Raw genomic sequence first — 16,336 nt, forward strand, 5'->3', positions numbered from 1 at the left:
AGTATAAGTAAATAGAAATCTATGAAATTTAAACACAAGGTTTATGACCATAAAAGGAAGGATGGGATTGATTTTGGGAGTTTTGGTCCCAACAGTTTAGGAATTAGGGGCCAAAAAGGGCCCAAATAAACATTTTTCTTGGTTTTTTGCTCAATAACTTTAGTATAAGTAAACAGAAATCTATGAAATTTTAACATAAGGTTTATGACTACAAAAGGAAGGTTGGGTTTGATTTTGGGAGTTTTGGTCCCAACAGTTTAGGAATTAGGGTCCAAAAAAAGGTCCCAAATAAGCATTTTTCTTGGTTTTTGCACAATAACTTTAGTATAAGTAAATAGAAATCTATGAAATTTTAACACAAGGTTTATGACCACAAAAGGAAGGTTTGGATTGATTTTGGGAGTTTTGGTCCCAACAGTTTAGGAATAAGGGGCCAAAAGGGTCCGAAATTAAACTCTGTTTGATTTTAACAAAAATTGAATTTTTAGGGTTCTTTGATATACTGATTTTTGATTATGGGCCCAGTTTTCAAGTTGGTCCAAATCGTGGTCCAAAATTAAACTTTGTTTGATTTCAACAAAAATTGAATATATGGGGTTCTTCAATATGCTGAATCTAACCATGTATTTAGATTTTTGATATTTGGGCCCGGTTATCAAATTGGTCCACATTGAAGTCTAAAGGGTCTAAAATTGAACATTATTTGATTTCATCAAAAATTGAATTCTTTAGGGGTCCTATGATATGCTGAATCTAACCATGTATTTAGATTTTGGATATTGGACCATAATAGGTAAATGTCCAATTTAAAATTTTAAGTTTTTAAGTTTAAGTTCTTAGACCACATTCATTCTGTGTCAGAAACCTATGTTATGTCAACTATTTAATCACAATCCAAATTCAGAGCTGTATTAAGCTTAAATGTTGTGTCCATACTTGCCCCAACTGTTCAGGGTTTCGACCTCTGCGGTCGTATAAAGCTGTGCCCTGCAAAGCATCTGGTTATCTTAGGGAAACCAAAAAAAATAAGTTTTACCCTTGTCCATCTGTAGGTACATCCGTAAGTCCCTCCGTATATCCCTCCATACATCCCAAAATTGCTTTTCACTCTCTAACTTTAGTTTGCCTTAACCAAATGTTATGAAACTTATACACAATGCTTATTACCACAAAACACAGATCATATTTAATTTTTTTTTGTTGTCACTTTTATAGTTCTAGAGTCATGCTCCTTTACAAATGAAAAAAAATTGCTGGAGTCTTTCTCTAAATTAAGTTTAACTCTACCAAATGTAATTTTTCATTTCCATTCTCTAAATTAAGGTTGCTTCAACCAAATGTTAACAAACTTATACACAATGCTTATAATCACAAAACACAGAATTTTGGTGGCATCACTTTTACCATTCTAGAGTTATGCCCCTTTTCTGAGAGAAAAAATGCTAAATTTTTTGTTTCCATTCTCTAGCTTTAGTTTGCCTCTACCAAATGTTATGAAACTTATACACAATGCTTATTACCACAAAACACAGATCAAGAAAAATTAAGATAGCGTCACTTGTACAGTTCTTGAGTTATGTCCCTTTATAATGTTATATGCAAACAGGGGCATCATCTATTTCCCACTGACATGATCCCTATTTATTTTTTATGGATTCTGTGCTAACATAGGGTAGTAACGAATTGAGAGCTTGAACATTTAAGTATTGAATGGTCATTTTTATGTAGAAAAGAAATCAGTTATTATACATCATTAATGAATTATTTAAGTTTTAAATGAAGAAAATTAATGATAGATTTAAATTTGAACTTGAAATATGTAACCATGATTTAGGTGGATTCAAATGTTGTGCATTTTTTTTTTGACAGTACTGATCAGAGATGTTGTAAAAGACAGAGAACAATTCAAGAACTACATGACTCAGAATTTGAACTTGTCATCTGATGTAGCAGATGCCATACTCAGCAGTACAATCAAATATGCTTCTGTGAGTTGTAATATTGACTTTTGATTTAAATTCTGACTAGAAATAATTTAAAGCTGATCTATCAATTCGGTTAACATCTTAAAACTTAGCAACGATTTTCAAAATATTATTATTTTTCTCAAGTGAAAAGAAAAATTGCCTGACTTGTTTAATACATGGTGAAAAATGGCTTTCACTTGTTGAAAGCAATGTGCAGTTAGTTATAAATATTAGTCAGCCATTGACAAAACTGCTGTTGATTATTTTAGTCTTCTCTGAGATACATTCATTTGTGTGTAAAATATTTTGCAATTATGCTTTATTTTCAATGATATTTTTACAGCTATTAGGATACAATGACAAAGATATACTAGGTATGCTATGTAATGCCACCAGACTTGAGACAGTTGTCAGTCTGCCAACATCTTCTAACGTGACATCAGCTCACCTTGTTGAATCCCTTTGTTCCTTGTCCGAAGAGAAAGCTATCAACCTAACTATGTCGTTACTGATGGAGCTTGATATCGGGGAAATGGTTGAAACGGTATGAATTTAATTTTAAGAAAGTAAACTGTGGGTTCATTTATTTATTGTGGGTAGCAATACACCCGTCTGGCATATATATAAAATTTAGTCCTGTATCTATGATGAGTTTATTTACTGGAATGGAGAAAAATTGTGGATACTTGATTTTTGTGGTTCTGTCAATTTTCCATAAAAGCCTATAGCCAATTTATGTATACTTCGTTGAAAATCTTAATCGGTGGTTTGCCTCTACCCACAAAATCAATGAAATTGGTATCAAATAAATAATCCTGAATCTACAGAGACAATCACTCCTTGATATGTGACTGTAAGAATAAGATCATACTAGGTAAATTTATATTGTTTGTAAAGACTAAAGTTGATATATGAGGCTAGATAGAGAGAAACTGTTGTAGAAAGGGGATGTCATCTTTGATTAATTGTCTTGACTCAGGATGTTTAAAACAGGTAACTGAAATCTTTTTAGCTAAGTGAAATGTTACAGTCAGGGGCAATGTAACACCAAGTTAAACCTGAAACTAAAAGAACATTTAAAAAAAAAAAATATCTAGGATTTTCCAAAATTCAGATTTGCACTCAACTTTGAACTGAACTCAAGTCATTGGCAGTATAGCTAGACATGCATTAATCTATAAAGGACTAAATTCTAATAATTTTCTCTATATTCTGCAGTTACTTATGTCAACTAATTTATTTTTCAGTATGTGTCATCTGGAATAGATAGTCTCTTGCAATCATTGAACAAATCTCAAGATGAGATTAAGGATGCAGTAAACAAACTGTCGTCTGCTCAGGAGGACTTCCAATTGGCTGCTGATTCTTTCAAGACCAGTACAGAGAGACTTAATTTGAATATATTCCTAGAACCAGAATACCTGACAGGTTTGTATATTTTGTGTGGATTAATGCTACTAATTATAAACTGATACTATCCATTTGTTTGATGTGTTTGTGCTTGTGATTTTGCCATTTGATTAGGGACTTTCCGTTTTGAATTTTCCTTGGAGTTTTTTACTTTATACAACATGTTTAATTTGCGTAAGAGACTAGTGAGTCTCAATTACGTCATTTCAGAAATCATTTTGCCAAACAAATTGCATTTTACTTTCAAATTGAGAATACTCTGTTTACTATGAAATACGATTTCCCAAAACACTAAACACACCAACTTCACAAAGTATGAGCTTTAGATTGTCTGTAATAGCATTTGAGAGTAACTTCACCATGATACAAATTGATATTTAAAAGTCAAGGACAAGGATTTTTTTTCCTTTTTCATCAAAAGCACAACTCAAGAACATATAAAAAGATAATGAATGAATGTTCAACTAATTTAATTTAAATATCAAGATTCAGTAAACTATGAAAAAACATAAAATAATTAAATAAAAAATGTCTTGTTTTGACTATGATTTATTGAAATATTATACAAGTTTGCTTATGTTTTAGTAGAAGCCGACAGAAAATTAATTTCATTGATCTGTTTAGGTTCACAAGGTCAGCAGACCCTAGGAGATCTTTTATGTGGTTATGAAACTTCCCGTATTGAATCTTCAGCAGCAGGAGAAGACTTAAGTGGAGCATCATCTCAGTTGAGTGGTGTTACTAAAATGGTGGAAAGACAAGAAAGTGAACTGTCTGAGATGCCAGGTAGGATTACAAAAAGCTATAGAAATAATAGACCTATGTAATTATGCCACACTTTATTAATCATGCAGTATATAAAGATGGGAAGTCTATGGAACGCCACAGCTGTCTTATTTGTAACTCTGATATTACATTATGTTGTTCTATTATTACTTGATGATAGTTTGTCTTTACATAATATGGTTTTGATATTACATAATGATGTTTTGATATTAACTCAATATGGAATAGTCATTAGATAATGATATTTCGATATTACATGATATGGTTTCGTATTGACTTGATATAGTTTTGTCATTACTTAATATGATTCTGTCATTACTCGATGTGGTTTCATCATTATTTAATGTGGTTATGTCATTAGGCAATGTGGTTTTAACATTACTTGATGTGTATGTGACATAACATAATGTAGTTGTTTCAGTACATGATGTGGTTTTGTTATTTCGTAATGATGATTTGTCAATTCTTTATATGGCTTTTTTTTCCAAAATGGTCACATGGTTTTACCTCGTAGTAGTAATGGGATAACCATATCAAAGAATGACATGACCACATCAAATAATGAAACAAACACATCATGTAGTGTAAAATTGTCAAATTTTTAAACAACATTACATAATGTTAAAGCCATATAAAGAATTGACAAATCATCATTACGAAATAACAAAACCACATCATGTAATGAAACAACTACATTACATTATGTCACATACACATCAAGTAACACACTGATGTGATCTAAAGAATATTTTGAATAACGCCAAATCTGAGAATACTTTAATAGCAGTCACAGAACTACAACAACATGCATGATTACTGTTTTCTTTAGGTGACATGTTTATGGCCTAATTAACACCTTTGAGGGTCTTTAATCTGTTGATCACTTTATCATTGGTTAATTAGTGTTATCACTACGATTTACACAGTCAATGTTTACTTTGCAATTTCCTTCAATCCAGACTATTTGTAACCTTCCTTTCAAAAGGATTTAATCTTTCATTTTTTTTATTTTAGAAAACTAAAATCCACGAATTTAAAAATCCATGAACATGTAAATATTGCTCAAACTGCTGTTATAAATTATCTGTCATTTAAATGCAAGCTAAAGAATAATATTTTCTTTTTTCAGAAACCTGCAAGAATATATATGATTTGATCAAGGGAATGGATAATGGACCTGTACTTTGGGAATATTTGAAACCATTGCTGTGGGGCAAGATATTGTATACCCCAGATACACCAGAAGGCAGACTAATTGCTGAGAAGGTGAGTTGGTTTTTTCTATAATTACCTTGGTTAGATTTGTTTAAAAAGAATCAAGAAAAGAGATTTTGGATGAACTTGAATGTTAAATCTGCTTTAAAATTTATTTATTTGAAAGATTTCTTCATGGAGAAGTAAAAGAGATTTTTGTTTCATGCTGTACATTTATGTTTTGTCTAAACACTTCTTAATGGGGTGATATTTTATGAATTTAACAAAGAAAACTGAGTATCTTACATTACCAATATTTACTATATGGAAACAAAATTCACAGAGGACAACAACAAGATATGGGATAAAGAACAAATGGCAGGACTGAAAAGAAAAGAAAAAAACAAACAAAAGTTGTTGACCTCTTTGTCACAGGCAGGATTCACAAAATGTCCACTAATAATATTCATTGCCCTCTTCATAGGCAGGTTTTGCACAAATATCAACTCAAATATTTGTTTGTGTTTTTATAATAAGTTCAAGTGAGAGTTATCAAGGTCTTTTTCAGGTCTACAATTCATCATTCAAAGGTTTAGCTGATGTACAGAGAATTGCAAAGAGTTGGGCCATGGGTACAGAGAATCTGGTCAATATGTTAAAAGATAAAGATATGCAATCAAAACTGCAGGTAAAATTAACTGAATAGCTTTAATTTTCTATGAATTCTCTACCTCATAGTCACAGTTTATAACAACTATTTTCTAGTTAATTTTCTTAAATGTACTACTGCATTACCTGTTCTATTTTTGATGTAAATACTTGGCAATACAGAGAGAATGATAATGTAACCTGCCAACTAGACAGTATTATTTTCTTTGACTTAAAAGACTTTTTCTTTTTTCTCAATGCTTGATTCTATATCTATCTCAAGTTGTTTTTTTTATGAATGAGGTCAATCGGCGTAAATGATGTCATTAGACAGTCAGTTTTACTGTGACATAATAACATTAGCAATTGAGCAATTAGCATTGTGACATAATAACATTAGCATTGTGACATAATAACATTAGCAATTGTGACATAATAACATTAGCATTGTGACATAATAACATTAGCAATTGTGACATAATAACATTAGCATTGTGACATAATAACATTAGCATTGTGACATAATAACATTAGCAATTGTGACATAATAACATTAGCAATTGTGACATAATAACATTAGCAATTTGACATAATAACATTAGCATTGTGACATAATAACATTAGCAATTGTGACATAATAACATTAGCATTGTGACATAATAACATTAGCAATTGTGACATAATAACATAAGAATTGTGACATAATAACATTAGCAATTGTGACATAATAACATTAGCATTGTGACATAATAACATTAGCAATTGTGACATAATAACATTAGCATTGTGACATATGGAATTTACAGAAAAATTCACCAATTTGAAAGCAGTCAATACATTATCTATTAATGTAACCTGGCAACTAAACATTATAATTTTCTTTTAACTTTTAATGCTTGCTTTCTTTTTAATCAGTCCTTGGCTTTGCAATTCAATGATTTACACTGTTTTAGACCTGGCAACTTAACATAATTTTCTTTTTGACGTTTGAAAATGATTTCTTCTTTTTTTTTTTCAGTCAATGCTTGGTAATACAGTGATTGATAATGTGATGTTGACATTATTTGGTGTATCTGGCAAAGACTTTTTGGACGGATTTTATTCTATTAACTCTGTAAACACGTCTCAGTTGGATGCCATGTCATCTGTAGCCACACTGGTACATAAATACATGAGCTGCATAGTCACTGACAGATTCGAGGGAACCAGTACAGAACAACAACTAGAAATAAGAGCGGCAGAATTGAATATTAAGAAACAATTTCTTGCAGGTAAACTAGTAATAAAAATCATCTAATGCTTAACTATCAGATTCTTTTTTAGCACCATGCATAGATGGCCTCAGCCATATTTGGTACAATTTTTGATAGCCTTATCCATATTTGGTACAATTTTTGATAGCCTTATCCATATTTGGTACAATATTTGATAGCCTTATCCATATTTGGTACAATTTTTGATAGCCTCATCCATATTTGGTATAATTTTTGATAGCCTTATCCATATTTGGTACAATTTTTGATAGCCTTATCCATATTTGGTACAATTTTTGATAGCCTTATCCATATTTGATACAATTTTTGATTGCCTTATGCATATTTGGTCAATTTTTGATAGCCTTATCCAGATTTGTTACAATTTTTGATAGCCTTATCCATATTTGGTATAATTTTTGATAGCCTCATCCATATTTGGTATAACTTTTGATAGCCTCATCCATATTTGGTATAACTTTTGATAGCCTTGTCCATATTTTGGTACAATTTTTGATAGCCTTGTCCATATTTGGTATTATTTTTGATAGCCTTATCCATATTTGGTACAATTTTTGATAAAATGTTCTTCAACTTTGTTATTGATTTGGCCTTCCTATTTGTAGAAAATGAGTCTGTAGAAAAAACGCATGTTAAGCCTAACAAATTATAAGTCTGATATCTTCGATGATTTTCTTATCCCCCATAATGCTGTGGGATATCCAAATAGAAGTAGTTTCATTTACAAGAGCTTAACATCCAGCTGCAAAAAAAACTTAATGGCACAGCAAAGAATTAACTGTCCCTTCTATAAAACCATGTTTGATCCAGCATTTCTTATGTAAGGAAATGCCTATATAAAATCAGAAATATGACAGTTGATTTCCATTCGTTTGATGTGTTTGATTTTTCCATTCCATAAAGGACTTTCTGTTTTGAATTATCCTTGGAGTATGGTGTTTTTATTATTTTACCTTTTTTTTAGGCTGAAATCAGGAAGAAACTCTGATGCAAAAAATAGCACTGTATACAGTTTTGGATTTTTACTTATAGATAATTTTTGGATATTTCAGGTTTAGTTTTTGATAACCTTGGAAATGGAGGAGGGAGAAAGAAAAGGGCCACAACTACATCACTGCCAAAACATGTTTCTTACAAAATCAGAATGGATATAGATAATGTGATGTACACAAGAAATATAAAAGAACAGTAAGCTCTGCTCTGACATATATACCTTTATATAATCATTGGTTGATGCATATTTATCAAATTTTATATTATTCTTATTTTTATGAACCCCAACAAAATTAACAATTATTTATTTTTTATCAATTGCAATTGATGTGAAAAATTGAAAATTAGGATTTTATTTTTTTCACTGAAACAAAATTAGGCTGCAAATGTGTATTACAAGTGGTGAGACTCTAATGAAATATTGAATCTGTGATTCTAAGCAGGTATCCAAAGACCAGATTAACATTTCAGCAAATCCAATTAGAACCTTTTTATTTTTTCAATAATTATGTTGATTTTGAAGGAAATATTAAATTTTGCATTTGAGCCAATAACAAAACTGATTACTGACTTACACCTATGGCTTGATGTTTTTTTTTGCAGGTATTGGCATCCAAAACCAGAGGATGATTTCTTTACAGAATTACGATATTTACGTGGATTTTTACAAATTCAGGATATTTTAGACAGAAGTATAATAAGTCTGCAAACAGGAGCAGAGGTGGACAGTCCAATATACATGCAACAGTTCCCAGCTACTTGCTACAGAAAAGATACGTAAGTTCAGACCTGTAATATTCTTTAGACTGATGAGTGCTGTCCCCTTGCTTGTTACCCCATGCTCAAGATATATTGATTAGCTTTATGACAGATTTGACAGTCTATATTTTTTTGTATTCTTCTGTATTATTGGCATTGACATATGTTTTATTTGTAGGTAAGACCTTTCCAAAACCTGACAGAATTTTATAATATTATTAGTTACAAAGTATGCTAGTGACCTAATATGAAATATATGGGGTCAGTAAATTCCATATGGGGTGAGAGTGAAGCTCAAATCCCAAATTTACTGACCCCATATGTAACGTATTAGGTCACTAACACACTGTGTTACGAATTTATCTTACCGACTATCTTAACATGTGGTATTTAGACTAGTGGCCTATCAAAGTGGTCAAGTCTTCAATACTTAGTAGCTAACAATGATCAAATTTTAAATATTTTTTCTTGTTTTCTTGTATTCAGATACCTCTTCACATTGAGTACTTTCCTATTGCCAGTTTTGATGACAGTGGCATGGCTTGTGTCTGTTGCCATAGCTACTAGGAATTTGGTGAATGACAGAGAAAGAGGTCAGGAAGAGGTAAATTTTGAAACAATAAAGTGATTGATTGATTGATGGTTTCTTAACATACAGGTATATTATCACATGTATATTCAGGGCCAAATGAAACAGGAAATTATTTTTATATAGATCCTAAGTTGCTGAATAGATATAATTAAAGATTGAAATACCTATGAAATATAAATGAGCTTTGAATATTGTCAGATATTTTGCCTTTCAACAACAGTGTTCTCCCCAGGGCCTTTTAGCATCATGGTAATGTGATGCTATAATCTTAAATGTGATGCTATCTTAAGTTGTTTTCTTATGGATTATGTTATGGATGTGATGCTATAATTTTTAGAAACAAGATGGTATTTTAATTCCCCTGTTTACCAGGATGCTAAATGAAATATCTGGGGAGAACACTGAACAAGAGACACATAGACATTTCATGACAAGTTTTTTTTACAAGAGATTCAACAAAAACCCTAAAGAGGACCATAATAATAAACAAAAATTAAAAACAGCCACAATATTATATATTTATGGACATTCTGTATTTAATATTTAGAGTTCTTATGAAAGACATAAAAAATAGATTTGGGGTAGAATGACTTGGTCACCAATTTGAAAAAAAAAATGAATTGCAACAATATGACTTCAAATTAGATTTTGAAATCACTAATGAATATCTTTTGAATATGAAACATACATTTGAATTTTACAATTGTATGGTGATGATGTCTATTTTTAGATCCTGAAGATAATGGGAATGAACAGTGTCCTGAATTGGTGGGTGTGGTTTTTCTGTACAATGATAATGATGAGCATCGTAGCTTTATTGTGTATTATTACCCTGCGTGTAGGAAACCTGTTTACATACAGTAACATTGGAATACTTGCTTTATACTTCATAGACTTCTGCTTCTCCAGTATAATGTTGTGGTAAGTTTTATTCATTCTTGTTTACTAAATTTGCAAGGGCTTACCAACCAGTCAAGGTCATTAAAAACCAACCAGTTAGTTATTCTTGTTTTAGAAATTATGGCATATTTTATTAAGTCATATTCCCATTGTGAATTTTTTCATATTCTTTACTTTTCTCTACTCGTTAATGACATGTATGGTAACTTATCATAACTGTTGATGTTGGTTATAAAGTTCTGCAACAAACACCAGCTGCAAAATTTTGACACTGTCACTGAACAATTTAACAAGTTGTAATAAAAAGATGTTTTGCAAGCTGTTGAGTATTATTGCTAATTTCCAATCATACAGATTTATAAAAAAAAAATTTCACTAAAAACTGAGATATTGTTGCAGAACCAAATTTTTAGCAATAAATTTAAATTTATAGAGTATTATGACTTTTTTTATGAGAAATCAAAGCTAAATATTGTTTATTCTAGATCAGGAAAAGTGTTTTTAAAAGATATTTATTTTTACATAAATATATTATTGTGTTGTTAAGGTGGTTCACTACACTACAAGGAGATAACCCTGTAAAAATCAGCTGAACGTTTTAATCTCTTTCGATTGTTCAGGAAATATTAAGCTTCTCAATGATCAAAATAAGTGTTTGTCAAATTGCTATATATTCAATGAAATTTTTCCGATAAAGTGTGGTTCAAGTTTTTTGAAATTTTTATATTTTGTCAAAGGGTCAAAGTTAATATTTTGTCAAAATTTCATGAAAATTAAATAAGTCAAATTAATTTTAGTCATGGTGTTTAGTACCACCTTGAGATACATACATGTATATTGTTTTTCCAGCTACATGGTCAGTGCCCTCTTCACACGTACCACTCTAGCCTTGCTGACCGTTGTGATTGTGTACTTCTTGTCATACCTACCATACATTGTCTTGACTTCGTTGGATTATGACATGTTGTTCTGGCAGAAGACACTAGCAGTAAGTTTAAATACAAACAAAGATGTTGAGTATCTATTTGATGAATTCAGATATTTAGAATGCCATGTGGTCATGTGCAAATAAATCTTGCATGAAATTTTAGATACAAAATTATTTAATAAATTTTTATGTTAACATATCATTACATTGGAAAATGTTTATTACATTTGTATTTACTTTTTTTTTATCTAACAAGTCTGCTTAGATATTTGCATCATTAAGATATTGTTACACTTAAAAAATTGCAATATAAGAAGTATGTTTTGTGTATTGGTTAAATAATTCAAGATTGTCTATTGGAATCTTTATTTTGGAAAATTCACATCTTTTTATATTATTTTGATGACCATTAGGAGTATACACTAACATATTGAAGTTCTCAAAGTGGTTAGGACTTGGAAATATATTACTTATCCATGTATCTGTTAATTTTTCCTAATTTCAGTGTCTTTCATCCACAACAGCCTTTGGGTTTGGTGCTCATCACTTGTCTAGGTACGAGACGTTGATGGAAGGTATTCAGTGGTCCAACATAGATAAAAGTCCTATCCTTGGGGATGAGACCAGTTTCTCTTGGTGCTGTTATATGATGTTGATTGATGGTTGTATATATCTAGTTATTGGGTGGTACATCAGAAATGTGAAACCAGGTAAGTTTTAAGTCACCTGAGTAGTTACTCAGAAATGTGAAACCAGGTAAGTGTTTAGTCACAAGGGTAGTTACTCAGAAATGTGAAACCAGGTAAGGGTTTATTCACATGGGTAGATACTTGGAAATGTGAAACCAGGTAAGTTTTTAGTCACAAGGGTAGTTACTCAGAAATGTGAAACCAGATGATTTTTTAGTTGTGTGAGTGATACAATGCAAATGTGAACCAGTAGAGGCTTTACTGACAAAATTTTAAAGGTAATTTATTAGAAATGTGAAATAATGTGAGTAATTAGTGACCTAGGTTATACATTGAAAATTTGAAACAAGAAGAGTATTTAGTTGCATGAGTTATATATCACTAATGTGTTAGACAGTCACAAGGGTGATATATATTAGACATGTGAAAACAGGGAAGTATTAAGTCACATATGTGGTATATCAGAAGAGATGAGTAATTAGTCAAAAAGGTGGATACACCAGATATGTGAATCCGTTTTCTTTTTCTTTTATATAGTTAATATTTTTTGAAATATTGTGTTATGAACTAAAAACCTAAATTTGATTTATTTCAGCATTATCCATTTAATACTCATGAAACATATCATGAAGCATTCTGATTAAAATAATGCATTTACTTTAAAAGAATATTTAGCTGTAAATTTCACTGAATAGTTTTATTGATTTCAGGAAAATATGGTGTACCACGGCCTTGGTATTTCCCAATTTCACCATATTATTGGGGATTTAGTTCAGCATCAACAAGCAGTGCAAGCAAGTACAAGAAAGAAATAGGTAATAGAATAATACACTGTTAAAGAAAAACTACCAAATTCCTGCAATTTGCACATTAAAAAAAAAGATACCCTTCATAATATTTGAAAAAATGAAATGTCTCTCTAGACCTTTCATAATCAGACCTGCCAACTGTTCCTATTTTTGGAGGATATCCCCCATGAGAGGTGTTGATCTGAATTTAGAAATTCTTTATTTTATAAATTGAACACCTCAAATCAGTCATTCAAATAAGTTTAAAGGGTACAGACAAACTCATTCAACAATATAGTAGTAGATTAAAAACACTTATGACAATAAAACAGGAGCATAAGTTCCTCTTGCGTTTAAAAAATCCCCATGGAGATTTTAAAAAGTTGGCAGGTATGCAGTATATGAATGATTAGATTATTAATTGTTGTAAAATAATGTAAAACAAACCTCAGTTCTGGCTACACTATTTCCATATTTTCTATTAGGATTATTGATATTCATAGAGGTGTATAGAAGTTGTAAATGTCTGAAAATTGTTTCGATACTTTCTGTTGTAATTCATTAGGGGTGTTCAATTAAAACAGACATGGGACATAGAGAAAAGAAACTTCAAAATTATAGCTATGGGTTAGTGTAAAAAAAAAAAAAAAAAATTTGAAATAAGTGGTTTCCACATTTTTAAAAAGTCTTCTGCAGGCACATAAGGCCATATTGAAATCTGTTTATGTTTTCAGATGGTTTTTGAAATAAGAAAGATTAAGTAAATTTCTTAAGTGGTTTCCCCATTCATAAAAAGTCTTCTGCAGGCATATAAGGCCATATTGAAATCTGTTTATGTTTTCAGATGGTTTTTGAAATAAGAAAGATTAAGTAAATTTCTTAATTGGTTTCCCCATTTTTAAAAAGTCTTCTGCAGGCACATAAGGCCAGATTGAAATCTGTTTATGTTTTCAGATGGTTTTTGAAATAAGAAAGATTAAGTAAATTTCTTAAGTGGTTTCCCCATTTTTAAAAAGTCTTCTGCAGGCACATAAGGCCAGATTGAAATCTGTTTATGTTTTCAGATGGTTTGAATGAACCCATGGATAAGAACAGAGTTGCTGGTATTTCCTTAAAGAATCTAACAAAGAAGTTTGGAAAAACTACAGCTGTCAATAACATTAGTGCTGAAATCTACGAGCACCAAGTAACAGTATTGTTAGGTCATAATGGTGCAGCCAAAACTACAACAATGTAAGTTGATAAATATTCCAAAGCTAGGAGTTGATTTGGTTCTGTTCTGAAGTTTAAGAAATAAAATATGTCATGACTCATGATGGCATCAATATTTCGATATACTGTGAAAGTACTTTAATTTGTGGGTATCAATTTTCGTGGATTGAGCAATATTTACATGTTCGTGGGTTTTTAAATTCGTGGATTTTATTTTTCTAAAAAAAAATTGAAAAATTAAAGCCTTTAGAAACGAAGGTTACAAATAGTCTGGATTGAAGGAAATTGCAAAGTAAACATTGACTTGTGTAAATCGTAGTGATAACACTTATTAACCCATGATAAAGTGATCAACAGATTAAAGACCATCAAAGGTGTTAATTAGGCCATAAACATGTCACCTATTGAAAATAGTAACATAAACAAATGCTATTAACATATCTTGAATTGTCAAATAATTCTTATCAAAATCAAGCCCAGCATGAAATTATTATTTTCCATATGTACGAGAACTATGAGGATATAAAATGAACACTTTATCATACTAGCATATCAATACCGGAAATCTGACTTTCATCGATCAAAAATATTTTTTATGAGAATTAAAGGATCAAAAGTTGTACAGTTTAGGTTATTAAAGATGAAATGGGTATAATCCTGCATGCGGTTGTAGTTCTGTGACTGCTATTAAAGTATTCTCAGATTTGGCGTTATTCAATATATTCTCTAGATCATATCAGTGGTCAAACCTACCGATGGGGATCTTTCCATGTCTTGATTTGGACAATGGTTGTTTTAATTCGTTGGACACTTAAATTCGTGGATAAAGTCATCCACGAAAACCACGAAAATTGGTACCCCACGAATAAAAGTACTTTCACAGTATTGGTAAATTAAATCTCATTTTCATGTAGATTATATGGCCTGCCCTTTCATCATGAATGATAGTTTGTTGACTTTAAAATTTATACATAGTTTACAAGTTAAATCTTGTGCTTAATGACCACTTCGTTTATTTATATACTTTTGTTGCATTCTTTTAATCAGTTGATTATGTTGTGATTTTATGAAATACTTGTTTTAGGAACATGATAACAGGGATGTTGCAGCCATCATCAGGAAGTGTGAAGATTTATGGGAAATCTCCAACAAAAGCTAAGGGAAATATTGGTCTATGTCCGCAACATTCTGCATTGTTTGACTTGTAAGTACTATTACTTATAATTGATCTAAAATCCTTATGTTCTAACCCTGCACATGGCAGGTGTGTTTGGCTCCTATCTTTAATGACTAGATTTGTCAGTTTTCATAACAAAGGTCTCTCTGAGCACTCTGGCTCTTCCATCATTTGAAACTGACCTCCACAAAATAGCCAACGAGTTAAAGTTTCCTTCCACTCTTTGATAAATTGTTGAAAATCACAGTTATACTGACTTTTTTTCTAAATGCCTATAGACATTCTTTCATTCCACAACAAACTTATATACACAATTTTTTTCTAAAAACCTTCCGATATTGGGCTGATTTTTATTATGTGAGTCTACCATGATGAGTGACAGATCAAGTTTATGTTTGGTTCTGCTATGCTGATTTTTGCCGAATTTACAGGCTTTAGACTTTGATAAATTGTTGAAAATCACAGTTATACTGACTATTTTTCTAAACGCCTACAGATATTCTGTCATTCCACAACAAACCATTATACACAATTTTTTCTAAACGCCTTCCGATATTGGGCTGATTTTTGATATATGAGTCTACCATGATGAGTGACAGATCAAGTTTATGTTTGGTTCTGCTATACTGATTTGCATGAAGTTTCAACACATCTTGTTAGATATGCAGTACATCCACTTCCTGTTTGCTGATAGTTTGAAATTCAGCTACTCATTGATCAAGGAAATTTTTCATCAAACTAGTATTGGTTTTGATAGCTGGATACTATCCATGTATGTTTGTGTACACGTGTGTTGTTGAAATTGCAGATTTCTCAACTTTTTGAGAGGGGGCCATTCATTTCGTTCCAACACATCTAGTTTTATATTGTTAGATTTTCTTATCAAATATTACTGCTTTTTATCTTTTTTTACTTCAAAATCTTATTATTATGCCCCACCTACGATAGTAGAGGGGCATTATGTTTTCTGATCTGTGGCTCCGTCTGTCCGTCCGTCCAGGTTAAAGTTTTTGGTCAAG

The 16,336-nt window shown here is 31.1% G+C and overlaps 1 protein-coding gene across 1 annotated transcript in view; it reads left to right on the forward strand.

Moving 5' to 3' along the window:
* The window catches only part of LOC143045043 (uncharacterized), a 121,240-nt gene that overhangs the window by 77,730 nt on the left and 27,174 nt on the right, over positions 1 to 16,336 (forward strand). The window contains exons 61-76 of the mRNA XM_076217332.1: positions 1,870 to 1,988; positions 2,311 to 2,511; positions 3,215 to 3,395; positions 4,002 to 4,163; positions 5,293 to 5,429; positions 5,926 to 6,045; positions 7,024 to 7,276; positions 8,332 to 8,467; positions 8,876 to 9,049; positions 9,518 to 9,635; positions 10,354 to 10,544; positions 11,373 to 11,511; positions 11,957 to 12,161; positions 12,851 to 12,955; positions 13,993 to 14,161; positions 15,225 to 15,344. Coding sequence (XP_076073447.1) covers positions 1,870 to 1,988; positions 2,311 to 2,511; positions 3,215 to 3,395; positions 4,002 to 4,163; positions 5,293 to 5,429; positions 5,926 to 6,045; positions 7,024 to 7,276; positions 8,332 to 8,467; positions 8,876 to 9,049; positions 9,518 to 9,635; positions 10,354 to 10,544; positions 11,373 to 11,511; positions 11,957 to 12,161; positions 12,851 to 12,955; positions 13,993 to 14,161; positions 15,225 to 15,344 — 2,530 coding nt within the window. The remainder of the gene's footprint in view (positions 1 to 1,869; positions 1,989 to 2,310; positions 2,512 to 3,214; positions 3,396 to 4,001; positions 4,164 to 5,292; positions 5,430 to 5,925; positions 6,046 to 7,023; positions 7,277 to 8,331; positions 8,468 to 8,875; positions 9,050 to 9,517; positions 9,636 to 10,353; positions 10,545 to 11,372; positions 11,512 to 11,956; positions 12,162 to 12,850; positions 12,956 to 13,992; positions 14,162 to 15,224; positions 15,345 to 16,336) is intronic.

The sequence above is a fragment of the Mytilus galloprovincialis genome, chromosome 9 (assembly GCF_965363235.1).
Source record: "Mytilus galloprovincialis chromosome 9, xbMytGall1.hap1.1, whole genome shotgun sequence".
Classification (NCBI taxonomy): Eukaryota; Metazoa; Mollusca; class Bivalvia; order Mytilida; family Mytilidae; genus Mytilus; species Mytilus galloprovincialis.